The sequence below is a fragment of the Phragmites australis genome, chromosome 1 (genome assembly GCF_958298935.1).
Source record: "Phragmites australis chromosome 1, lpPhrAust1.1, whole genome shotgun sequence".
NCBI lineage: Eukaryota > Viridiplantae > Streptophyta > Magnoliopsida > Poales > Poaceae > Phragmites > Phragmites australis.
In genome coordinates, this window is record NC_084921.1 from 49,712,960 (window position 1) to 49,739,404 (window position 26,445).

Genomic DNA, 26,445 nt, shown 5'->3' on the forward strand with positions numbered 1-26,445 from the left:
TCTAACAAATTTATGAACAACTTGGCTTTCAAAAAATTCCTCGACGAACTTGAGAAGTGAAAATTGAAAAGGCAACACCAATACCCCTCATTCAGAGTAAAAAGAATGGTTTTAACTATAAAAGATTGACATGAGACAAATATCCAAATAAGTTTGTAGAATTGAAGACATTGTTTCGCTCTTAAGGCTATACATGCAATTATGACAAAATTTAAAGAGTAATATTTCAGAAATTCTCTCGTCAGTCAGCCGAGAAAAAGAAAAGGAAAGAATCTACAATGTTTTTGTTGACGAAACCAATTATAATGTTATAGTTGTGTTACAAATGCAGCTAAACTCCCACCATATGCACTAAAGTTTTGCGCACGCAGGGGCTTGTTGGCTTAAAAATCATGACTACACATCGAAGGATAAGTGCTCCCTAAGATAGGTTAGTTTAAATTGAGCTACATTGATAATCAAGGTTGGAGAGGTAGGAGCAGAGGTAGGACTCGGGCCAGACAGCCTGGCCCGGCCTCTTCGGGCTTTGAGCCTTTCGGGCCGTGCCAGGACGACCCGAGGTACTATTTGTATTGAGCCGAGCTGGCCCGAGTCGTCTTCAGCTTAGGCTCATGCTCGACCCAAAGACACGACGAGTCTTATCGTGTCGGGCTGGCACAGGTTTGGCACCGCTTGGCAGCTCTGGCGCCGGCCTTGGTGTCTCTGGGGCCAGCGTGCACACCTGAGTGACCTGGGGCGCTGGCGCCTCCTCTGCCTCTCGCCAGCAGTAGAAGTGGTCGTCCGAGTCCGAGACATCAGCACCGCCGTCGAGCGGCGCCCCCGTGATGCTGCCGACAACGTGTTGGATAGAGAAGATGGAGAAGGACCGGAGCCGATCAAGGACCATGGACGACGCGCTGCGGCAGAGCCTCCGCCTGGACGACGCAAGGCCGCTCTGCGCCTAGGACATGACGGCGTTGAAGAAGATGAACCACGTTGCGGCGAGGTTGAACCACGACGACAGCGGCCACCACGACAGTGCTACTGCCGCCATCCCAACCTAATCGATCAAGCACCTCCCACTGCCTGCTGATCTGCGCTAGGTGAGGTAGTGCGTGCTCGTTGTGAGGAACAGATAAGGATAAGATCAGGTACCGTGAAAATGCTTGAGGATAAGATCAAGTGCTCATTGTGCGCTGGGAAAATGCTTAATGATAAGATCAGGCTGATGCAACCAATAAAAAAACGAATAAGGATAAGGAGGAGGATGAACAGGAGATATTTTTTAGGTATACGTGTGCTCCCGTACTGGCGTAGATGGGCTGTGACCGAGGCCGGCTGAGCAAAACGGTCCAAGAAGCGAATGCATAGTAGTCACGTTATTTTTTGCCGGGTTAGCTCAGGCACAACCTATTTTTCGTGACGGGTTGAGCCACCCATCATATCTCATATCAAGGTTAAGTCTGACCCATGAATCATGCTGGCCCAGCCCAGCCCGTTTATTCGCAGGTCATGCTATGCTTGGGCTGGGCCGGGCTATGTCGTGCTTCGGCCAGCCGAAAACACGGCCCAAAGTCACATCTCTAGGCAGGAGGAGGGGTTTCAGAATTTCAACATCGGTAACAATGTCTTGTGGTGACATGTTATCGGATACACAATGAAAAGTGGAGCGTTGGCAAAAAAAAAAAAAAATAAAATAAAACAAATCCGGGAAAGATCTAATTGCTATGCCCAAAAAAAAAAACATCGTTGCTGCAATCTCTGACATGCAACCAAGGTGCTTGACCAGTACAATTGGACTGGCGCCATAAAAACATCATGGTGTTGCCGAGACAATAGGTAATTTTGAGAAGATAATTCCTAATAGGTGATTTCATTTTTTCTTTCCATGATTCCCAAAATCAAGAATTCAACTCAGATCTGATCATTTAAGTCAACACTAATAACTTTCGAGCAAATTTCATAAAACATGTGTAGAAAACTGTTAGGAACGAGAGAAAATAAGAAGAATAGGAACGAGAAGGAAAATTAGAAGAAAAAAAATAAAATGAAGGGAATATAATTGAGAATGGTCTAACGATCTGTTTGATAATTCGAATTCGAGAAGGAGTCCTCAATCCTCAAACAGTCTGGTATAATACGAACTGGACAATTTGCCACTATATTTTTCACACATAAGTTTAGCCAAGTATAATTTGCTATAAAAAATATGACTAACAAATTTATAATATAAGTGTGATAAAATTAATTAAAAAACTAAATGTATAATATGCAGAGGTAAAAGCTAGTAAAATGTAGCAACCAAATAATTATTTAAAATTCCATAACGCGACCAAATTTAATCGGTGCAAACCAAACATACCTTAAATCGGGGAAAATATTCCAACCAAAATTCCAAAACCAACTCTCGTCTTCGGAAAAAGAAAAAAAGGTACTCGCCCAACCCGATCCGATCCCCAAATCCCCACGTCTCATGGCGGCGAGCCTGTGGCAGGCGGTGATGGGCACCGGCGCGCCGTCCGCTGACGCCGACTCCTCGGGCAGCGTGGAGTTCTGGCGCTCCCCGGAGCGCGTGGGATGGCTGAACAAGCAGGGTGAGTACATCAAGACGTGGCGGCGCCGGTGGTTCGTGCTGAAGCAGGGGAAGCTCTTCTGGTTCAAGGACTCGACCGTCACGCGCGCCTCCGTGCCCCGCGGCGTCATCCCCGTCGCCTCCTGCCTCACCGTCAAGGGCGCCGAGGACGTGCTCAACCGGCCGTATGCCTTCGAGCTCTCCACCCCGCGGGAGACCATGTACTTCATCGCCGACTCCGAGAAGGAGAAGGAGGAGTGGATCAACTCCATCGGCCGCTCCATCGTCCAGCACTCCCGCTCCGTCACTGACGCCGAGGTCGTCGACTACGACAGCCGTCCTCCCGGCGCTGCCGACGACAGGTGATCGATTCTTCGGTTGATTGGTGAGCCAAAGGACCGGTGACACTGTAACTTTACAGCATCTCCGTGTTACTTATTTCGCGGATATGATCTGCGCATTTGTATAATATTGATGATCATCGGGAATAAATTTTGGATCTCGATGTACAGCGTGCTCTCTGATACAGTACGATGGATCGGTTTTCTCCTTGTAACTTTCTGCAATGCCGTTTGATTTGTTTGGTCAATTGATTTATGTTTGGTTGTTTCAGTTTTTGTATTGAGCTCCACCATTGGACGTGTGAAGTTGCATCTAATCCCGCAAGCATTTTTCTCTTAATGATTTTGACTTGCCGTTTCTGAATATTCTATCGGATTTGATCCATGAAGTTACTTGAATTGCTATGTTTGGATACCCCTTGTCTTTGATCCATACTTCAATTGTGTCTCATGTAGTTGAAATCTTAGTTTGCCTGCGGTAGCGACTATGTTCAGTGATCATGGTTAACTTAAAACAGTACTTACACAGGAAAGACTTGTATAACACCATGCCTTCTTCAGCAGTATGTAAAAGGCACATGTGTTTATGGCCAAGTTCTAGCATGAGTATGTCAAAGATGGATGCTTTAGCCTGATGCCCAACAGCCAATGTTGCATTTTGTTGTGTGTAGTTCACATTTTACTTGTGGAGACAATATGTTTGCGGTGAATCTTTGTGTTAGTTTGTCGTGAAATTCATTTTTTTAAAACGGAAACCTTGCTAACTGTTGCAGATATGTGAGCATGAGTTTATCTCAATATTTAACACCTTCTATGCATCTATACAATCACAGGATAAGACAAAACATAACCTTACCGAGATACAAAGAAGTATACTTGTCGTACATAAGAATATAATAAGTGCATTTACCGTTTGAAATACTTACCAAGTTTAACAGCTAGGATGTTACCTATGAATTTTGATGCATGTAGCAGGTAAGCCTGTTAACATACGTTTATATTGTCCAAGCATTTCACATTTTTATTTATTTTTTAATGAAAAATCCACGTAACCTCTGTTCAGTTTCTGTAAGTTTTTTCCTTGTCGGAATTTATGTTCTCTTTATTTATTCGGGCTTTCTTCATAAAATTTAAAATCCAGCGTTGCTTCTTTATGCTTCTGTTGTCTACCATTTTATGAGTTAGCTATCTCATGCACTTGAATATCTTGGCCATACTCATGTATCCAGCAATAGTTGCCTGTGGAATCTCTAGGTAGGTTTTGAGCTGCAACTTCAGCTTGATTTAGCTGTAGAAGCTCTTTGTTTGGCAGCGGTGCTGTTCTATGTTCAGATAGCTTACTATTTTGTCGTTTGCCTGGCTTTGAATCAGATACCATCTTGAGAGTCAATAAGTTATTGTAAAATTGGAAATATTTGTGAATCTGCTGTTGATATTATCATCATTCATCAGACTTGGTATTTTTTCGTTCCGGACTTTTCCAAATTCTAAGTGAACTCCGGCCAGTAAGCACTAGGCCAAAACCTTATGCCTTCTCTTTCCTGGATTTGAGCTAATATTGTACCTCTTGTTTCCTCGTATTTCGTCGTTCATCCTATGAATCCTGGTCCGCGGTTAACACTTGTTCATGACACTGGAGCCACTCATGGATACAGTATACGTCAGAACCCACATTCATTTGCTTTGGTTTTTTCTTCTTTTTCCGTCCTCCGATTCCAGCTTGCCTATATTGACGTGTACCGCCTGCATCGTTTTTCCGCTTGTACACGCAAGTACAGGTACTATCAACACAATGAATGTGCATAGAGATTGAGACACTTGAAAATTTGCAATGATCATAATCATATTCTAACCATTGCATTCTCTTTTGCACGAACTCGAGGCATTTTGATGGCTAATGCCTGAAGCATACAAGGCCAAACTTTCGACGGGAAATTCATGGAAGAAAAAATGGATTTACTGCTGAATCTTAACGTGACCAAACTACTTGGATGCAGAATTCATAACGCTTGTGTTTACATCTAAGCAATCGGTAGGCCCTCTTGCCAAGCACTTTTTCCCCCGAAGAATCTTGTGAAGCACTTTGTGTCTTGTGTTGTACATTAGTAGTACCAAAGACAGGACCCATCCATCGCAGGTGCTCACTTGCATTTGGGATTTGTTCGAGGTGTGTTTCTCCCTAGGAATTTGATCTGGAGCAAGTTAGAGGTACATGCGTGCATATTTAGTGGTGTTACGTGTTTTCTGAGCACTTAGTGTCTTCTAATAGCTTTTTAGCATATATATAAGAAATGTGCGTGCCTGAAGTATGAATGAGATATGTGTCGGTTGGGTACGTCGTACCCTCTCAAACAAAAGATAGGATCCATCCATCGCAGGCACGTCCTAGTTAAACATGAGATAGGCATGGTCGTATGGGATCGTGCCGCAGCCACAGTGCCCACACGGTCACACGTAAAAAACAAACCGCAGTTAGTTTACAGCTTTGTAAAAAAACTCTTAGCAAGTAACTCAGTTCTCATATTTAACTTTTTTAATAATTAAATGTTCTTTAATCGATCTTTTTTATATAGGATTTTTGATAAGTATCTTTAAACTGATCCTGACTACGACAGGAAAGCCGACTATAGACTGATACATAAGATCGGATTCACGATAAATATTACCTAACAACAAATACTCTATGTTGCTGTTTTTTTTTTCTTTTGATCTAACAATAATTTTGCTTTTTACTAGTGTCACCAATAACTTCCGAGCAATTAATATGGATTCTATATTGCGTGGAACATGATCCTCACTGCTCTAGTAAATGATATCAAATCCTTCGATATAAGTTCAATGTAAAATTATTTGTGACTAATTTAAGTAATTAGTTTAATTCTATGATAACATGATATTGGTTATGCGTTAAATTTTGTAGAAATTTTCAGCTTTTTTTTTCAACGATGGTACACTCTCGGAGATTCGATGACGAATCATTGAGTTCATGGTGTGTGAAGTCATCATCCCATATGGTGAGTTTTATTATAGAATCCCTAGGTTGTAAGGTCTTATGTAATATAAGTTGATCTGAACTTTTTGATATTTGTGATTTCGTAATGAATTGATTGAAACTTTGTAATCTTTGCGATTCTATGGTAAAACGAATTCTTACATAAATGTGTTTCTCGATATGGATTTGGATGCATTGATGTTGTTTGCAGGGAGAAGATGACTGCAAAATCTTGATTATGCTTTAGAATACAGTCAGAAAACAGGACAAGCATTTAGGATAACCTACACATAAATGATGAGTAATCTTTCTACGCATCATTTATGTTAAAACATAAGTGACGAATAACCAACACATTGGTGGCAGATATAAGTGACGGTTAATCTAGTTATCCATGACTTATGTTAGACATAAATGATAGATTAAAAGGTTACTCGTCACTTATGTCATTCTCTTTAGCACATGGGAGATACTTCTAGGTGACGAGTCACGATTACGATCTGTTACCTATAACATTATTAGTGACAGTTCCTTATTCATTATTTATAACTAGTGATCGGTAATATTTTTTAAGTGACGGATGCAGAGATAATAGTTATTATCCGTCATATTTTTTTCACGTAATAGGTAGGCCGTCCACTGGTCCCCACTGCTTGGTTCAGCATGCTGGCTACCATGCATCTGCTGGACGAAGGCTGCTCGTCGCGTCCCTCGGTGTCGGGGAGCCACTCACGGCGCACACGCCGGGTGAGGGGTCTTTAGGGTATGTTTGTTTCAGCTTTGGATTGTGGCTTTCAGCTTTTACAATCCGAAGCTGAAACAAACAGACAGCTTTTGGTTATAGCTTTTTAAAATCTACTGGTTGGATTGTGGGAATCTGAGAAGCTGGTTGTTCTCAGCTTTTGATAGATTGTGAAAGTCTATTTTACTAAACTGTTCATAATTTTTTTTTAGAATCTACATTCTAAAAGCTTTTCACAATACAGCTTTTCACAATCCAGCTTTTCACAATTCAGCTTTTATAAACTGCTTTTCAGAATCTCTAGCTGAAACAAACAGACCTTTAGCCTGGTTGGCATACGCTCCAGTCAGTTGTGAGCTATGCCGACGGGGGATCAATCCCCCGTACCCGCACTCACTTGTAGTGGCGTCCAGAGAACGCCGGGTAAGGAGGGCCCTCATAAAAAAATAAAAAAAAGGGGGGGCCGTGGCCCTGGAGGTAATTTGATGATGTTTTGCCATACTTCACTGGCTTGTCGCCAGAAGCTCAGTGGGTCGCATGTGTTCATATATTGCACACCGTGATGCCCAGTCCTGATGTGATCACAACTCCATTGATTTGGCGCAGGTGGATGAGGACGCCGATTCCGCCGAAATTCTGCCACCCATGATGGTATGAACTCCACTCCCACTCGTGCGTATCCGCACCTACTGCCTACGGCAGCGCAAATCACTCTGTTTTTATCGCTTCCCCTGCCAACCCCGCACACCACCCACGACGCCAGCATTGCTGCTGTAGCTTACCACACCGTCACACAGTAGTCCACTGCCAGTCCAGCTGCCGTCCTAGTCTCCCTCTAACCCAATGGGTCACTGGTGAACTTCAACCCTAACCCCTTCCTCAAACTCACCGTGCCGGCGCGTTTACACGGTTGTTGAAAACTTTTATGACTGAACTCTAGGAAGCGTGTTTAACTAATGGTGATACGTCTTTGTGCAGCGTTTTCTCGTGAACCTACTCTTGCCAGCTCCTGCTAAGACAGTGCGCGTTAAGTTCGTGCTGAAGAAGCAGTATGCGTTCGGCCAGCAGTTCCTCGTCGTCGTCGAGGACCCGGCGCTAGGCCTTTGGGATCCGGCCAAGGCGACCGCTTTGGATTGGTCGGAAGGCCACGTCTGGACAGCAAAGACGGCGAGGTCCTGTCCTGTGCGTTCATTCATGTTCCACTCTTGTCGTATGTGACTTGAATCGTTTCTGGCCTGGCCAGGTTTTACCTGCAAATAGGCTGATCGGGATATCAATCTTCTGCAATACTGTGCGGTACAGTAATAATCATTGATACATGTGTTTAGTCTCACATGGCTGATGGAGTTCAAGTTCTTGCTGCGAGATGCCTCGGGGTACGTTCGTTGGCAGCACGGCGCTAACAGAACTCTGCAAATAACTGAGACCCCAAATACCTTGGTTGTCCACGAGGATTGGAATCACGCCAAGAATCAGAAACTATCAGAGGAGGAAGAGCTCTCGATCAGGGCCGAAGATGTGCCGTTTTCAGACGATCTTGCAGGAAGCAATGGTGCAATGCTGGCAGGTAAGCTCCAAACGGACGATAATCAGGAGACCAATATGTCAGCTGCTGTTGCAGATGCTTCTGTGCACGGGGAGACGATGGGAGCAAATGAAGCGAACCAACATCAGGTAATCCGTCATAGCATTCTTTATCGGACTGCAATAAACAGAGATAATAGAACTGCCTTTTTATTTGTTTTGAATCAGTTAATCTTCGGAAAAGACCAGAAGATACTAGACGAGCTCCGCGGAGAAGCAAGCATGGTACCACAAAATCGCAACCCTTCTGCTGATGACAATGCTGGAAGGAACGACGACGGTACTACCTTGTGTCAGGAAGGTGCAGCTCTACCAGTGAATAAATCGAACAGTATATTTGAGAATGACTTGGCTTGGGCCCGGAAAGCCCTGCAGCAGCTACTCCGCATCCTTGGTTTCCAGATCGGCACGACAAGAACATGAAAGTAGCATCAGGTATCGGTGTGCTGTGTGTTGCAGACTTGTAGCTTTGGAGGATCAGCTGTGGCCTGTGCCTTAGCCAACTCACCTTTTTTATGCTGCAGGGAACGAGAGCATTGACGATTGTAATAGGAGGGGGACACTACAGCGGCAGCAGCTGTTTTCGCTGCACTGTGTTGCAGGTAGAAAGTTGTAGGAATCGGTGGCGTATATGAGTGTGGGTGAATTAGGATATTTAAAAATTAATATATTTTAAAAAAATTATAAGATAAATTTATATTAATTTTTATCTAAATATTCTATAGGTGTTGTCGGAGGATTAACTTTAGTCACAGGGATTCCGATAGACCCCTTTTTAGAGATTCGACCGGGGAATGATCCTGAGTCTGTTCGTCGGAGAAATAAATGGGAATGAATGCAACGGCCGGTGGTGGTCGTGTGGCCTAGTGCAAGAAAGAGTAAATGCACCGGAATTTAGACAGGTTCGGGCCGCACGGGGGCGTAATACCCTACTCCTGTATGGATACTATGACTGTCCTGAGGAAATCCCTCAAAAATGTTGCTGGTTACAAGAATCTTGATCTATCTAAGAGCCTGGGGCTCTTTGTTCTTCGGACTGTCTCGTGCTGCTCACTTCTCAGCCGTGTTTCTCTTGCGCTATGTTCTTCTAAGCTTAAGGATCTATTCCAAATGTATTAAGCTATGTGTTCTGCTCTCTTTTCTCTCTCTCTTTGGATGCATTCATCTTCGCCTCCCCTTTCCTTTTGTGCCGCCGGCTGCTTTAAGTATCCGCCGGCCGCAACGTGCCCCGAACGGGAGGGGGGGGCACGAGTTCCGAGACACCATAAATGGAAAGGGCATCATCATTTCCTCTGGGCGAAGTGACCGGGGGTGGAAAATGCATCGCACGCCCGGTCATCCGTCACAATAAATGCCCTGGTAACGGCGCCGTGGAGAGGGCCCACCGAGCAGCCGCAGAGCGACCCGGCGTGCCCGCCCTGTCTTGTTTCCCTGCCACAGCAGCGCGGCAGACGGAACGCCTTGGTCCTTACGATGTTATCCTGAGACAGGCCGGATGGCACGGGACGGGACCTGTGCAATTAATAACCCCACACCTCTCTGCCAAAATGTGGTAGGAACTGACGCTGAGCGCGGCGGGAGCAGTTGGAGGTGACAGGCCACGCACGCTCTTTAAATACGGCCTCGGGCCTTTGACTGGCTGACACCTCATCGATAGGCCCCTCGAAGGCCTCCACCAGGGGGCTTTCTGGGTCGTCGGGGTACCGAGTGCTCGGGGGTACTGTTCACCTCCCCGAGCACTCTCTCCCGGGCACACTTGTACGGATCCTCGGGGAATCGAGTGCTCGGGGGCTGCTGCAGGCAGCCTCGAGCACTCTCTCCCGGAATTTCCTTCGGTGAGTACTCGGGATACTTGGGTGCCCAGGGGCTACCGCCGGCGGCCCCGGGCATGTTTCTCCCGGTACTTAACTCTCCTGGTCGTTGGGGGACTAGGGTGCTCGGGGGCCACCGTATACCTTTCCGAGCACTTTCTTCCCGGTACTTAGATTTCGTGGATTATCGGGGAACTGGGGTACTCGGGGGCCACCGACTGTGGCCCCGAGCGCCTTCTCCCGGGACTTGATCTTTTCTCATCTTGCGGGAGAGACTCCGCGGGATGGCGCCATGTGGCGAATGACTGGTCTGGCCTCGGGATTCGGGGACCCCCAGTTCCTGATACACCGACAGGTGTCTATTCTACTATTAAAAAAATTTGTAACATATAGTCAATCATAGTAAACTACTTAGGAAAGTAAACCTGCAATGATATATTACAAGAATATAAATACGGAAACGTAAAGATGATAGAGAAAGCAAATTCGGTAACAGAGATTTTTATCATATGGTATCAATGACATAAACGTCATCTTTAGTCCATGTTGAAGCAGCCACCTAGGCTATAACTCCTAGACGGTACTCTGTCACAGCCCTTGAGCCACCTAAGTCTCAAGTAGTTTCAACCTCTAAGCCACCAAGGTAAGATCTAACCACAAGCCTCTTTTATGGTCATTTGTCATCGTCTTCACTTCGGAGTTTAAGCCACTAAGTCAAGAGTCTGCGTGTCCATGTACAAGAGTTTTACTGCCACTCCACACCAAGTTGAAGGGTTAACAAAGTGTAAGCCACTAAGGCTTATGGTGCCGGCGAGTCACCAAGACTCTAAGGTTTGCAACAACTCTCTCTAGGCATATTAGCATCAATTACTCTCAAATCTTGTGCTTAATTATCTTGGATGATCACTTTTAGCACTTTGATGGCTTGCATGTCTTCTCAAGTGTATGAGTTTCTCTGAACTCTAGCACACTCAAATGGTAGAGTGAGGGGTATTTATAGTCTTATCTCCGTGAACTAGCCGTTACTCTAACGGCTCAAAAAGATTATAAACATCGAATGATCTGACATCAACAGTAGTACAAACACCAAACCATGCAGTGTGTACAACAGTAAAAACTAGTGGTTGGAACCTCACTCAAACTCATTGTGAACGCCATATATTCCGGCATTAATTTAAACTTCATCATCAAACTATCTAGTGTGTAGACTTGAACCAACCGAGCCACTTCTCACTGTTCATTTGTTCGGCGTGTATAGTCCTATGATCACCGGACCATCCGGTGTGTACAACCATATCAGACAAGCCTTTGTAACATCTACTAAAAATACTCCGGTGTAGCCGACTCCTCATCGCCGGATCATCCGGCGTTGATTGCATTTTCACCTTCATTGATAATGCTCTGACGAAGCCTCCGTACACTTTTTCTGAGCACTGAACCATCCAGTGAGTTCAAACATTGTCTCTAAAAATTTACACAAATTCTATAAAATGCTTCGGTATGCACATCACTCTAACATCGGATCACCCGACATATAGAACTGTAGAACCTTTTATGAGTCAAAATACTCCAGTGTGAACTTTTTCTGAGCAACGTACCATCCAATAAGTACACTTTGCTGAGCACCAAACTATCCGGCGAGTGTAATCTTCTCTGAACTCGTCTAATTCAAATATTTTGAGTTCCGCTTCGGTGGCTTCTATATGTATTGTATTTATGAGACCTACTGAAATATATATTTAACAAATATATTAATCTCATTAATTATATTATCATTAATTATTAAAATCACATCCATACTTAAAAGAATCATGTTCGCTACAAAAGTTATCCAAGAAAAGTAGTTAGTGCTCTGTACTGCAAGTATGTTCAGTTTAGAAACAGTTATTGTTGAAACATCGTCAGTTTCTTATCTGTCCAATCTCATTTCCATGAGAAGTTGAATATGTAAAAGTAACTCTGGAAGTGAAAGTGAAGGGGAAACAGAGGTTAGTGTATAGAAGTGATACTCTAGTTAATTCTTGGAACAATTTATCCTATTCATTGAAGAGAGAATAGAGCTTACATATTCGAACAACCGTCCAGATTTAATTCATCGAGAGGAACAACACAAATAGCAACACTTTGTCATAGTGGCCGGCCGGTCCCAAGGAGCACCACGGCAGCAGACTTCTTTACGATTCAGTTGTTAGTTTAAATTGGATAAGTCAGATTGTAAGAGATAAATCAGGTTATTAGTTAGTGGATTAGGATTAGGACTATGTTAGTTTAAATTAGATAGGTGATAAGAGTTGATCGGTTGAATGAGTTCTGGCCGGCTATATAAGTTTCTTTATATATTTATCTCTCTGTCTCTCCTGCCGACTCTCTCTATTTGCTCTCTTCTCTCCCTCATGTCAGCCCTCCTCTCTATCTGTCCCGTCGCCCATCTCCCTCTCAATCCTCTCGGTTCTACTAATCTACTACATATATTAAAGGGCAAGAATCGAAAGCCAACCAAAACAAGTACTATAACTATTGTTTATATAGGTTTTATTATATTTATATATATATACATACTGATATGTATATATATACATATACATATAATATAATTTTTTATTTTCTGAAAATTTTAGAAAATTGTCGAAATGAATATTAGTTATATTGATAAATCGGCCGAAATAATCTAAAATATAAAAAATATCTAAAACTCAAAATAATATGAAACAATTTTTGTTAGGTTCTTATTACTGTCATCTACATATTAAAATTATGTGCATACATAAAAGTACTATTAAGATATCCAAAATTAATAAATCCAATTTTTTCAGCCTTTTTTGTTGTGCTCTGTGAACTAAAAAAACGGACGCAGCTTAGGTGCGAGCTCTCAGACCATCAAGTCCCTAACCAAGCTGGTGGCCAACATGAACAAAGACAGAAGCAGTTCACCGCCATATCCTCACACCTCTCGGTAGTGGAAAAGCGCTCACTGGAAACGGCTAATCAGGTGGTCACTTTGCTCATTGGCACGTCATCCAGTGCAGCTCTTCGTCGCTGGCGGCAACCGTCCCAGCAATCCCTCTCAAAACGGAAATTTTGTGAAGGTGACGAACATGTCTTCAATTGCCACGGGGTTGACAAGCTCAAGGTGTCGACTCCCATGGCGACATCGGATGGGCTTCCCACCACCTTCGGAGTTGAAGCTGTTGCGGCAGCCTGTCACGATGATTACCGCGACGCCGCAGCCCTCGGAGTGAACGCCGCCACGGCTGCTCTGCCGTCGCTTTCCACGACGTCGCAACACTTCGACCACACACCTTGTACAGAAGTGGTACACAACATAGATCGCAGCACTGGAATGTCTTCATGGTCGACACAACAAGAAAAAAATAGTAAAAAGGTTTCGCACGATTTATAACCATATAAACATAAACGTTAGGTCCAAGCATTCTATGTTCAATGATCCAACAGTTCACGGTTCATCACATCCGTCAAGTAAACATTTTAGAACCATGGCACCCTACGTTCCTACTTGTGTACAGCCAACTATGCCACTATCAGAACCAAGACGAGTACATCTATAGTAGTTTGGTAAGAAATCGTACAGGAGAAAATTTTTTGATGTCAGGTGGTCAAAAGAATCCAGAAAGCATCATGCATCGCTCTCTACAATATACCACCTTCAAAGCTGACATTTCCAGCGTGACATGTGCTTAAAGTTTGGCACACATCATGGGGTTGAGGTGAGATGTCAGCCATACTCACAGAAAGAGAAATGGGCTTCTCGTAAATCAAATGACATCCAACCATTTTGAAGATGGAATGGTGACATGAGCAGCTGTCCTCACATTCAAACCTTCTTGAACTCATTTGGTTGAGGGACTGGAGTGGGAGGGAATCAGCCATTGCATCTGAAACAAACAGAAAAAAAGCATTCTGTAAGAGTGACACCGTTGACGAACAATAATTATTCGACCCCAAACTTGTCCAATGATCAGGACTTATAGGAGAAGGGGTACCACAGACTCAAACAAATTCTAAAAAAAATAAAAGCTATATTTTCTCTATAAATAAAAATTATTCCAGCATGAACAGCTAACATGACCACATTCAAATGCATAAAAAAGTGCAACATCAAGTTATTACCTTACAGGTTTCAAATACTTCTTAATTTGTGGGTCAGTTGTTGATTTTAAGGTCCTCAATGCCTCTTCCGCAGCCTGAAAACCAAACGGGGGGCATAAATTTTCTTGAATGAACCCACTATTCAAGATGAAAACATAACAGCTAACCGACTACTACAAATTCGGAGCACAGTAGTGAAAAAGTTGTAAACTGACACATGTCATTATTCTGCCCAGAAATTAACCCCTTCACAAGAAACATCATGCATCATGTAACCATGCTAATGACTATTAGTGTATTTGGGGGCGTCTTCCATTCCAATTTCATATGTCACAATGCTAGCTAGATAGTTGTAGCACATTATAACCGATGCTAGATTCTGTCAAAGAAACCCATACAGCATGCAAAATCTTTTCAAGCCTGCAGATGCTGCATGGGGTTACATTTCTGTTATTGGCCAAAACCCATTTTTGACAGGTTACTAGCACAAACCAGGAATAAACCGCTCAAAGTCAAGTTTTCGGTTTTGATCAAATTTTCAGTTGAGATTATTATTGTTCAAACACATGTACAACCGCCTGAGGAATATCAATTGCACTCTAAAGATACAAGCACCAATGAAAGTTATCTCCATTGCAGTTCGTACCTTTCTTTCTGTTCCAGAAAATATGCAAACCTCTACAGGCATAATTAGTTTTCTTTGTAAATTCTAGGCATAATTTGTTCCCACTTCCACATGTAAAGTTTTGTTTGGGCATCCAAACAAAAAAACAAGGTCAGAGCATATCTGAGGAGTGTCTATTGTTTTAACATGTAAAGTCAGTAATCAATTCCCTGTAGAACTGCATATAGAAATATGAAACCGATCTGGGAATTTGCAATACTCTTGATCAAAGTGAGATCTCATTTCCTATAAATTGTAGCATGCTTTAAAAAAGGTGAAAACTGTAGCATGTTCTTGAGTTTTTTAGCTCTTTTTAAACTAATATTTTAAAAACAGCACGTGGGACACTAAATTTCTAGTAACTTTTGCTACGTCAAAATACATGACATGACTCACAACTTGATCGTGCCAATGCATGTGGCGTGACCAAGGTGGCCACACTGGCGTCCCGTCCTGGCGCCTTGCCACGTGGCCCCTTTTGTCATATCAAAGTACATGACGTGACTCGCACCTTGGTCACGCCACATGCATTGGTGTGACCACGTGGTGAGTCACACCATGTATTTTGGAGTGACAAAAGGGGCTAGTTCCTGAAAATTTAGTGTCTCACATGCTCTTTTTAAAATATTAGTTTAAAAAAGGCTAAAAAAATCCATGTTCTTCTCCTAAAGAAGGTATAACGCGTGCTCTCAATTCGGTCTCTTTATTTTTATTTTCCAGTTGAACAATGAATTTTTTGGACATGAAAAGACCGTAATAAAATTCCTGTAGAAGTGCATATAGAAATATGAAAAATCGTACTCAATCTAAATGAGATTGCAATTCTCTTCCCCTAAAAAAGGTATGTAGCATGTTCTGAGGTTGATAACTTTATTTGTGTTCCTCCGTTGACTATGGTTTACATATGCCAAAAGAACTATTTTCAATTAAAGATAAATAATAATTTCCTCTGCAATGCTCAATAAAACAGGTTACAGGCTGCGATTACCAACAGAGCTCTGAACCCTGATCCCAACTGCATAGAAACTAATGCATTGCCTGATGCAAAAAAGATTTTAATATGGTAGTGGCATGCCAATACACAAGCGATGAACAAAAAGGGAAGAGCACTAGAAAAGATAGTACCAGAAGCTTTGCAACATCTCTGTCCGAACCAACGCCCCTCCCAATAATCTGTCCTGCCAGTTCAACCTTCAAAAGAGTAACAAGAACTTAATGTTGACAGCATTAACAAGCTGGCACAAGGTTTTCAGGTTCAATAATAAATTATTTATTGGACTTGCCACCAATTAAGGATCATCCAGTTCAAACCAGTTTCTTAAAAAGTTAAATTTGAATGCAAATATGAATTTAGGACGCCCTTAACCAGTGAAATATCCATGTGGTAACCAGCCAGTTCCCAGTGCTGACCAGGCGGTTTCCTTGTTTGAAGAAAAAAGCAACTACTTTCAGTTAGCAAACCCGATGTATTGCAGGTAGCTGCTACAGGGGTGACTCGTCTGTGTTCTCGAAAAGTAGAACTACAACACTCAGTATAAGATGGCCACAAGGCATAGAACTATCCTAGTAGAATTTTAAGAAAATAGTGACCATGAAAGTTGAGTAACCTGAAAGTGATATTCTTCATTTCTAGCTGAGCTAGAATTCCAGACTTGATCTCGAAATACCACATGCTGGTCCTCCAAGCACTATAATAATGTGCAAATTAGTATTCAATGAAGGAAAGGAAATTACAAAACAACATACCTAAAATGTTTAAGAAAAAAGAAATGTCATGTGCAGCAGCATCTCTTACATGTTCTCTAATAAGACTCATAACAGAAGACAAGTTATCCAAATTGTTTGAATGATCATGTTTCAATGTACTTCCAGAAGGTTCTTGCATAGAAATATCAACCTCTGAACAAGTAATATCTTCCAGAAAGCCATTTCCGTTACCAGGGGACTTCCTCATGTCTTTATTAGGTACTCCAGCGGTAGGAGCAATGAATGCCAAATAACTGCCTGCAAGTCAATATGTCAAAAGGAATCAACGCGCAGAAAATTCTAGCCACCGAGTGTTTTTTGAACAAAAATAATTTGGAAAGAAGTGCCCAAAAGAAAGTATACTTGCTATTGCAAATTAATACACAAACTGCAAGTTCTGGTTCATCCGAATGCACGGGCTTTGTTTTCTATGGCCATGATGACTTTGGTTGGGGATGGCACAAATACTAAATTTTGGTAGGATAGGTGGCTTCATGGTTGGACCATTGGAGAATTGGCTCCTCATCTTATTGCGCTGGTTCCAGGAAGGATTACTAATCAAAGGTCCGTGGGAGAGGCTTTAGTTGGGCACAAATGGGTGACTGACATCAAGGAGGTCCTCTCTGTTCATGCAATTGACGAGTATCTTCAAATTTGGGATTTGCTTGATGGTTTGACTCTTCAGCAAGGTGTGCAAGATCAACATTTGTGGAAGCTGTCAGGATCAGGAGTCTATTCTAGTAAGTCAGCCTACAATGCCTTTTTTGTCGGTACAATCAGGTTTGCTCCTTGGAAACGGGTTTGGAAATCCTGGGCACCGCTGCGTTGCAAGTTCTTCATGTGGCTTGCAATCCTTAATCGCTGTTGGACAGCTGACAGAATGGCCAAACGTGGTCTGCCTCATCCTCCTTCATGCCCATTTTGCTGAAGAGTCCATCCAACATTTGCTGATTTCTTGTGTGGTTGCTCGACAAATTTGGTTCTGTACTTTACAGTGGGTTGGTCTGCAGGCTGTGACTCTGCAGCCAGACATGACAATATTCTCAAGCTGTGCCAAGCGCTGAAACAGATCAGCAAGCAGCATAAGAAGGGTCTTAATTCGCTAATCATTTTAGTCGCTTGGGAAATTCGGAAGCATCAAAACAATTGTGTGTTCAATGGAACTTCTCCTGATATGGGAACGGTGGTTCTAGCAGTGGCTGAACAAGGCACACTTTGGTGTGCTGCTGGAGCCAAGGACCTTCAAGTCCTGTTAGTTGGGTAGTCTAGGATTCTGTTTCCTAGTGCTTGTTTGGCCGCCTTTTATTTTCCTGTGGCGCCTAGGCCTTGAGTGTTTAAGAGTTTAAGTGTTTAGGTGTTGTACTTTGTTACTCTTCTTCTTTAATGAAATGACACGCAGCTCTCCTGCACATTCGAGAAAAAAAAAACACAGACTGCAGTGCAAAACTGAAAAGATTAAATGATGCCAAAACATCTCTATAAGTATTAAAGAAAATGATTACATGTTTCTAAGAGAAACCTAGCGATAAGATTACTTTATTTGCCAAAAGATTAAATGATGCCAAAACATCTCTATAACTAAATGAGTGAAGCAGTATTTCCAAATCCCCTAGTGATAACATCTTTTATTGAAAGATATTGAAAGAATCGAACCAGAATGGCCACCAGAATGATATTGATAGCTTAATAGTGAAGGATTACTTTTAAATATATTGTGCCATTTAAGCCCTCTTCGGCCAGCTGCTATCTTTTCTTCTGATAGTTTTGTAAATCATGGAAAGAAATGAACGAAGGGTGGGCCTGGCACAGTGGTAGTCTCTCTCCATTTGTGTCCTGGAGGTCCTGGGTTCGAATCAGCCTCCTTGCAAAAAACAAAAAAGCAAGGATAAGGCTGCCTAGAAATTTCCTTCCCCAGAACCCACAATGTGCGGGATCTTTCAGCACTGGGTACACCCTTTTTATGGAAAGAAAATGAACCTACTTACTAGTTGCACTTGTCAATCAGGATTATGCGTGCTAACTGCCACCAACATTTTCACATTGCAATGGGAGTCCCAGTTGGGAGATTTGGTTTGCATTCTGGTGGACAAGATGATTATGCCAATTAATCAGCACTTGTTATTTTTGTACAGCTAGTCTGACAAATATAATCAGTTGCATTCCAACAATTGGATGGATAAGCCATGATTCAAAAGCTGTTCATTGCATCAAACAGCATACAAAGCTATGAGTACAACATTTACAAATCATATTCCAGCAAGCATACTGGCATAAATAATTCAAAGACCCTTAAAGGATGTTTTTCATAAAACCACATGAATATACTTTACGGCTTCCAGGGTATTAACTTACTCTGGTGTACTCTAGTACAGTAACAGAAGTAGAACTTTTTTTAGAAAATAGCAAGAGTAGAGTAAAATTAAGCAAAAATTGCAGATAAGGAATAAACAATGATTCTTGCATTGCTATGGATGATGATACCACAAAACATACGTCAAATAAAGAATAAATCCAACAAAATTTCAAGCTATCAATATGGCCTTCCCTACTGTCTTTAGCTCAGAAAAAAAAAATCAAGCCTGCAGTACTCAAGATTGAAAGAATATATACTCACTCTCCAAATTTTGGAGAGCTTTTTCAGCAGCTTGCACTTGGGCTTCATCTCGTGTTTTTCCAATGCCGATTCCAATTTTTTCATTACTGAACAGAACCTGGAACACCACATATATAAGTGATGATAAAATAATTGAGGAATGTCACAGTATTGCTATATAAAGCTAAATATGCATTACTAAGCGAGCAGATAAAGCTAATCCAGAGCAGCTATAAGTGAGGTGAAATCTAGAGTAGCAAAGTAAATGAAGTTCTTTGATTATTGTCCCACACCAAAAAATTTATCAGTTACCACAAAACAAAACCACTGGAATACGTCGCAGTTAGATGTGCGCTCAGGAAGTTAAGGTGTTACAGATCATTCAAGTTTAACAAATATTTGAAGTGATCTGAAGTTCAGACGAGGTTGTTGACAAGAGAACATGGTATAAACAATGTGATAAGTCTTCAAAATACCAACCTCCACAGAAAATTGAATACTTTTACCATTGCTTACAGTAGATCTGAATTCCACCTGAACGAAGAAAGAGTTGGGGATTACTTTAAGATCGAACAGGAAAACAATGATAAGCTGAAACATAAGGTGCCAGAATACCTTGGAGTCACATAGTCGCCCAATTTCTTGTAACACCATGACAAATACCGAGGGGGTTATTGCCAGTGATCCCCCATTGGACTGGATATTCCTACTTCCTCCAGTGCCTCGGACTGCCATTCCCTCATCATCTGGACCAAAGGTTCAAGTTGGTTACTAGAAGCACCAGATGTCAGTTCTTATATGACATATTCAATAAGTCCAGGCAAAGTTGTCAGGATAAGAATCCTAGGCACAAATGCATTCAGGACTGAAGCTTGTCACTGATTACTTAAAGTACCAAGTGACAGTTCTTACAGCACATATGCAATTAATCATAAGATCCTAACCACAGGCAGTCCTTACATCATACATGCAATGAATCATAAGCACCAAGTGCCATTTCTTACAGCAAGGTTGTCATGATCAGAATCATAGGCAGGAACACGTTCTAAACATTTTAAGGGTCTGGATAACTAACTTTTATGATACCACCTGATTAAGGTCCAACAGGACTGGTCTGGTAGCATAGTAGAATCATAAGATATAAAACACAGACTGAGATCTGGGAAACCTTGAATTTAGGTACTAATACTGCTTGAAAAATGCATAACAACTCATGGGTACAAATGAAAGAGCAGCACCATTCCTTCATATGCTCAAAACATGGTCAGACTATTAATTAAGTAAATGTGTACTAAGTACAAAATGTTATCAAGCACTGGACAAGAAAATTTCTTCTCACATCAAGTGATTTTGATTAAAGATAACCAAGAAGGAAGCAAGTAGTCTTTTTGACAGAAAAATGGCAGAGAAAATCCCATAGCAATTAAATACGATAATCATAATGATGAAATAAAGTGAAATGATAAATAAACGCACAAGGTAACAAGAAATGCCAGAAGAGGTAAGCCCAAAGTTAGCTCGATGAAATGAGGAGACATACCTGATGAACGGGCTGAGGATGATACTTGTCGTCCTTCCCTTTGGTCTCCCAGATATGACTGAAATAAACAACATTATTACATGCTCATCGTCTTAAAAGTTTATTTTAAATGAGAATAGATTAATCACAATCCACTAGTCAAGTGATTGGACTTGAGTGCTTGGAATTTCGATAGAGAAGCAGATCCAATCCCAAGCCAAAGTAAGACCAGCTTGGTACATTTTGAAAAATATTGTAGCGAAAAGGTAGATAGCTATAAATGACTAAAAACGAGCTGCGTAAAAGTAGCCATATGATGCCATGTAATAGTGCTTGTCTATAGACTCCATAGAAAATAAGGCATCATTAGTATGTATCATCTACTTAAAAAAAGGCTACAAAATGTTTCCATAAGAATCAACCCAAGCAACAAGAAGAGATGATCAATCACCTGCCCATTCAATCTCTTCTCCACTTCAGCTCCTCTCATGCCCTCAGGTATAGGGGCATGATCTTTATTGATCGGTACAAAAGTAGTATCCTGCAAAGAAATTGGCAGGCAACATAACTACATAAGTTTCAGAAAATAAACTATAGGTATAACATTAGGTTATCAAGAATATCACTACCTCGCAGACTAAGTAGTCACCAACATCTGGAGCATATGGAAGATCCAATAACTCATTTTCGTACGCTAGTTCAAACACCTTCCTCAATAGATTTTCATCGAATTCTCTGAAAGAAAATGATCAAAACAGGACCAATATTGAAGCACTAAGCAAGATATCATTAAAATGCAAAAATCCCATCACAATATCCTTTTACCAACCTGAAAAAACCACCACGAACATTGCAAGCGACATTTCTCGCAACACAAAGCACTGGAACAGCATTTGCCATCTACATTTATAGCAAATACACACATGACTCCAGAAGGGGCATATGTTGGACACAAGATATATAAAGAGTAATAAGCAAATAAGTACCTCAGCTTGTGGGGCATAGTATGGAGTATATGCAGGGACAACATGAACTCTAGGCTGATCTTTATCATCCCAAACATTAAGTCGGTCATCGATGACCATGGCCATCTTTGGATGGCATCCTCTATCTCGAAAAACATTCTGCAGAGATTTTTTGGAACCTGCCATGCAGTAGAGCGTAGGGATACAATAGATGGTTAAGCCAGCGAAAATATGGAGGAACATGGCTTGAGATCGAACTCAACACTAGAGTGATAGGAAAGTTACAATTTCATGGTTCCATGCAAACAATTGCAATATGCTATTTCTCATCTACTCCTTTATATTTCTCAGAGATATTCTAGCAGTTCCACTGGGAAAAGGTTATTTTAGAAATACAAACAATGTAGTTTAAATGAATGGAGCTATTATCTTATTTATAAGGGTATGAATGAAATTCAGTACCAACTAAGGGAAAGCATTGCTGTATTAGGAAAGCAATATATAGAACATTTGCAATAGATAGTTTACAGTAGTGAGGTGTGGTCTATGAGATGTGAAGATAAAAGAAACAACTTTGAGACAGGAAAGCATTGCACAATAGTTGAAAAACAGATTGGTCCTTCTACGAACTTGACTTGCCTGACTTTACACATACTACACGTTCTGAAATCTGCTGTGAACTTATCAAGTTGCATTCTGGATCAAGAAGTCTCCACATCTCAAGAGCATAATCTCTCTCAGCCATTGTACATACATAGACCTCAAATCTTTTGCGTCCCTTGGCAGTTAGGTAACTTCTCAAATCCTCCCAAGCAGGCCTTAGCTTTACAAAAACACTGGTATCGCGAATCTGAAAAGAATATAACATGAAAATGGGTAAGATGGTAAAATAATCAACAAGGTAGGTAAACTAATGACAAAACAGTAATATGAGTGAAAGAATTAAATCTCTATATATCAAATTCTGAAACATTCCAAGTATAAGAGTCACTGCAAGAATTCATAGAGTTAATATACAGTCCAGAGAAACTTAGTAGGTTCAATAAATCATTTCACACAAGCAGCACAACTGGTATGTGTTAATGGCTAAATTGCACCCCAAAAAAAATCCAACAACAACAATTTAGTAGGATATATTTAAAGGGAGCAGCAGAATTCATTTCACTAAGGTCAAGTACATCATACCTCTGGATTGATGCGAGTCAGGACGGCATTCCTTTCAGGTAGCCTGATAACAGGGCGGAGAACACGCTCCTGGCCACCAGACAGAGGTTGAACCTCCTCCTTCTGGGTTCCAACGATTCTGCCATTGTCTGTAACAGTATCTGTGTCAATGAACTCCTTGAGAAGCTCCTTGTCCTCAATGTACCGCTTGATTTCTGCAGACATCCCTGCTACTCTGACAGGATCATCTTCAACATCAATCCTGCGGGAAAGCATTTCAATCCGGTCCTCGAAGGACTTCATTGTGTTCGCAACAATAAGGGTCTCATCAAGATCAAACACAATGGCAAGGCAGCGCAGGTTGAGCATCCCAACCGATGCTGCATAGAGCCCAGAGCGTGCAGAGCAGCACCAGAAGCACAGCACTTTCTCCGCCTTGGTCGGCATTGCCACTAGGTGCAGCTCCTCATCTCCGACCACTACCACTACACTCTACACAACCAAATGAGACAAAAACAAAAAACAAAACATGTTATCCGTGTGCCTGATAAAAGTTCTATTAATAGAAAACATTTCCTGAATCTAACTACACGAAACTCTCAACGCATGAAAGACCCACGATGAAATGTGCAAAATGCTTCAAATCCTGGTGATTGTTTCACAATTACAACTACCCCAGATAGAAACTCCTAAGTGGTCGCGGTAAGTTACTTATTTCGCGTCAATTTCAAATGAGCATGGCAGCTATATTCACATCACAGCCAAAACAACACCTATATGCTGTTGTTCAAAAATTGGGGACAAACCTTGTACTCGTTGAAGCAAGTGAAATACAGGCGCTGGAGGCCTGGCTGGGGAGGTATCGGCTTGGCCTTAAGCTTGCATCGTACGGAGAAGGGCGCGATGGTCTGCAGGATGGCAAGGGGCGGGCACCTCTCGCTCGCCGGCGAGAGGTGGCTGATGCGGATCTCGTTACTCGGGAACGGGAGGCCCCCCTCGGGCCCCTGCTTCATCGGGAACACCTCCACCTCCCCGAGGAACACGTCGCCGTGGAACATACGCATGCTGACCCCGGCGGGTGATCCGACGGCGGGGGTGCCGCCGCCCCCGCCTCCCAGGGCCGCCAGCGGCGGAGGGCGAGGCACCGCCATCGCGGAGTGGGGAATCGGAGGAGTGGGAGTGTAATTTCACGCCGCGTGAGCCGGGGTAGGGTGCCTTGCCCACCTCCCGCTTCGGCGGACGCGGAGCCGCGGGATTCTGGTGTTGGGGCGGGGTGGAGGGCGGCGAAGGGGCAGCGAGGTGGGACCTTGGGTGCGCTTATATAGAGAGCTTTGGGAGCGAGGCCGAGGCGCCGGGGTGGATGGTTCCGTTTGTTCGGACCGGTCTCCGGTCTGGCTGCGGACGGGCGGACCAGGTCGCGTGCCGAACCGGACCGGGTCGGTGCGTCAGTGACTGTGTCTCAGCGTGGCATCTGGCTTGGTGCGCCGCGTGGGGCACCAGGACCGTACCGTTTTCGTTTTCCTCTGATTTGGTACATGTGGGGGCATGTGCCTGTACGGGATTAGCTGAATCGCATGTGATTTATGAGTGGATTTGGAAAGTGGATTAAAAGATGAGCTTTTGGAAAATGTTCGGTAAACAAAAATTGTACAACGGCAGATTGTGTCGGTTCAAGTTTGTAGCACTACTTAAACGTCCGTGATCAAACTTCATATTTACTTATTATGTGTTTTAATCCGACGGAAATTTCTTACAGCAATAGATGATATATTTATCAACGGGGAGACATCTATGATAAATTCATCAATCTTCAAATTTCTCATATGTACCTACGATGATGTCAGTATATTTATGCGTCTGCGTGTTATATTAGGATTTAAAAATATAGAAAAAAAAGTTCACTTTACTCTCTCGAACTATACCAATGGTCCGGATAACCTCTGAACTTTCAAACCATCCATTTTACTTATTCGAAGTTTCAATACCAGATCACTTAACCTCCTGGAGTGGTTTCCTTAAGAGGCAGCCACCTCACCATCTTACTCCTCACTCCTCTACTCCTTGCCCACGCCCTCATCTGCTCTTGTGTCACCGACGTCGCCGCCGGCGAGTCATCCCGTGTGACCTCCCCCGCTGACCCGCTTGGCACGCACAGCTGCCGCTCAACATGCCCAGCCAACCGGTCTCGCCCGCGCGCCACGCTGCCACGCTCGCGCGTCATGCCGCGGAGCAAACCCGGGTGGCCTCCTTTCTCTGCAGCACCACTTCCACTCTCTGCTCTCCCTTCCACCATCCCGATAGCACGAGGCCACGCCACCGCTGACTCGTGCCGTCCTGCCTTGAGCCACCGCCCCGACCACCCCTGTGACGCCACGACCACGACCGTGCAACGTCGCGACCACCCCCGCGACCTCCTCTGCTTCGTCGACCACACCCCGACCACCTCCGCGGTGCCCCTGACCACGCCGCCCTCTCCCTCCGTGAGGCCCCAAGTGAGCACCTACGCCACCCACACCCCTCATCTCCCTCCTCCCTTTCCCCTTCCCCTCTGGCTCGAGCCATCACCGTGCGTGCCGCCTCCCTCAGAGGGCATCCCACCTTGGGCTCCCTCTGAGCCCCCTCGGTCAGGGCATTGCCCCCCCCCCCTCACCGAGGCGATGCTCGTTCGCGGGCCGCCTCGGCCGGGGAAGCGCCAGAGCGAGATGGCTACCGACGACCCGAGGCTCTACCCCACCGTGCAAGCCGCGAGCTCACGCAAGCGTGGGTGAAGCCTCGCCGTCGGGTGCCATCCCCCTTCCCGAGCTCCGAGGAGCCCACCCCGAGCATCCCCTCCCCTTGCGTGCCTCTAACCGCTGTCTGGCCGAGCCATCGCCTTCCCCCCTCTCTATGCTTCGGTGGAAAAAGGGAAAAAGAAAGAGAAGGAGAGAAGAGAAGAGAAAAGAAAAAGGGGGCTGACGTGGCAAAAAACCAGGCCACATGGCCCACGTCATCAAAATCGCTTAGGGAAACACTTCAGGGATTAAGTGATCCAGTATTAAAACTTTGGGGAGTAAAATAGACAGTTTGAAAATTCAGAGAGTTATCTAAACCGCTGACATAGTTAAGGGAGTAGAGTAGACTTTTCTCAAAAATATATACCATGGCATATTATGGCAGTTCAAGTTCATAGCACTCCTTATCCAGCCCTCCCCTCTCCTACGGGCTACAGGGTGAAATACAAGTACCTTTGTTTCGTGCAATAAATTCATGGCCTGAAATGAACAACAAAGATCCAACATTGTCAAGAGCCATAATGTTGATAATCCTTTGCACAGCAGCAAGTCACTAAAGTCAACGTGCCCACATGGACTCGATCCCCATACCCTCAAATCCATCCGTCCCCGATAGCCATGTCCATACGGCTAATTCTCAGACATACAATCCGTTAGCTCATCGTTATTTTTCCCCCAAACTAGAGAGATATATTGATTAAGGAATCTCCCTATTACATTCTAACTCAACAAGCTTCCTAACACAAGTAGGAGCTTATAATCTCCACACGCACAATGATTATTTCTACAAGCTAATTGCACAAGTTCATGATTAACTTTGGGTTTGTTTGGTTAGGCACTAAATTTGTCATATCTAATATTAGACATTAGTTATACTTGTGGTTTGACTAACTTT

The 26,445-nt window shown here is 43.2% G+C and overlaps 3 protein-coding genes across 7 annotated transcripts; 2 read left to right on the forward strand and 1 right to left on the reverse strand.

Moving 5' to 3' along the window:
- The first annotated feature begins 2,386 nt into the window (after positions 1 to 2,386).
- LOC133924820 (pleckstrin homology domain-containing protein 1-like) lies at positions 2,387 to 3,079 on the forward strand. The gene has a single exon (XM_062370545.1). The coding sequence runs from the start codon at positions 2,453 to 2,455 to the stop codon at positions 2,915 to 2,917; it is 465 nt and encodes a 154-aa protein (XP_062226529.1). The 5' UTR covers positions 2,387 to 2,452; the 3' UTR covers positions 2,918 to 3,079.
- Positions 3,080 to 5,878: 2,799 nt separating this feature from the next.
- Positions 5,879 to 8,633, forward strand: LOC133885734 (uncharacterized). Its single transcript, XM_062325479.1, has 7 exons — positions 5,879 to 5,906; positions 6,512 to 6,647; positions 6,944 to 7,049; positions 7,233 to 7,277; positions 7,605 to 7,793; positions 7,870 to 7,893; positions 7,971 to 8,633. Exons 1-7 carry the CDS (start codon positions 5,879 to 5,881, stop codon positions 8,631 to 8,633), a joined length of 1,191 nt encoding a protein of 396 aa, XP_062181463.1.
- Positions 8,634 to 13,393: 4,760 nt separating this feature from the next.
- On the reverse strand, positions 13,394 to 24,085 carry LOC133924828 (RNA polymerase II C-terminal domain phosphatase-like 2). Of its 5 annotated transcripts, none has more exons than XM_062370558.1 (16): positions 23,586 to 24,085; positions 22,801 to 23,271; positions 22,255 to 22,465; positions 21,637 to 21,794; positions 21,480 to 21,550; positions 21,280 to 21,385; positions 21,102 to 21,191; positions 20,672 to 20,729; positions 19,747 to 19,877; positions 19,612 to 19,665; positions 19,153 to 19,249; positions 16,588 to 16,796; positions 16,400 to 16,480; positions 15,918 to 15,983; positions 14,155 to 14,223; positions 13,394 to 13,914 (listed from the first exon to the last, which is right to left on the reverse strand). In XM_062370558.1, the coding sequence occupies exons 1-16, from the start codon at positions 23,928 to 23,930 to the stop codon at positions 13,870 to 13,872; spliced, it is 2,262 nt and encodes a 753-aa protein (XP_062226542.1). In that variant the 5' UTR covers positions 23,931 to 24,085; the 3' UTR covers positions 13,394 to 13,869. The 5 variants fall into 5 exon arrangements, 4 of the variants coding, with proteins under 4 accessions (XP_062226542.1, XP_062226548.1, XP_062226555.1 ...); XM_062370564.1 differs by having other exon boundaries at positions 14,150 to 14,223; positions 23,586 to 24,084; XM_062370571.1 differs by lacking the exon at positions 14,155 to 14,223.
- Between the last annotated feature and the right edge of the window lie 2,360 nt (positions 24,086 to 26,445).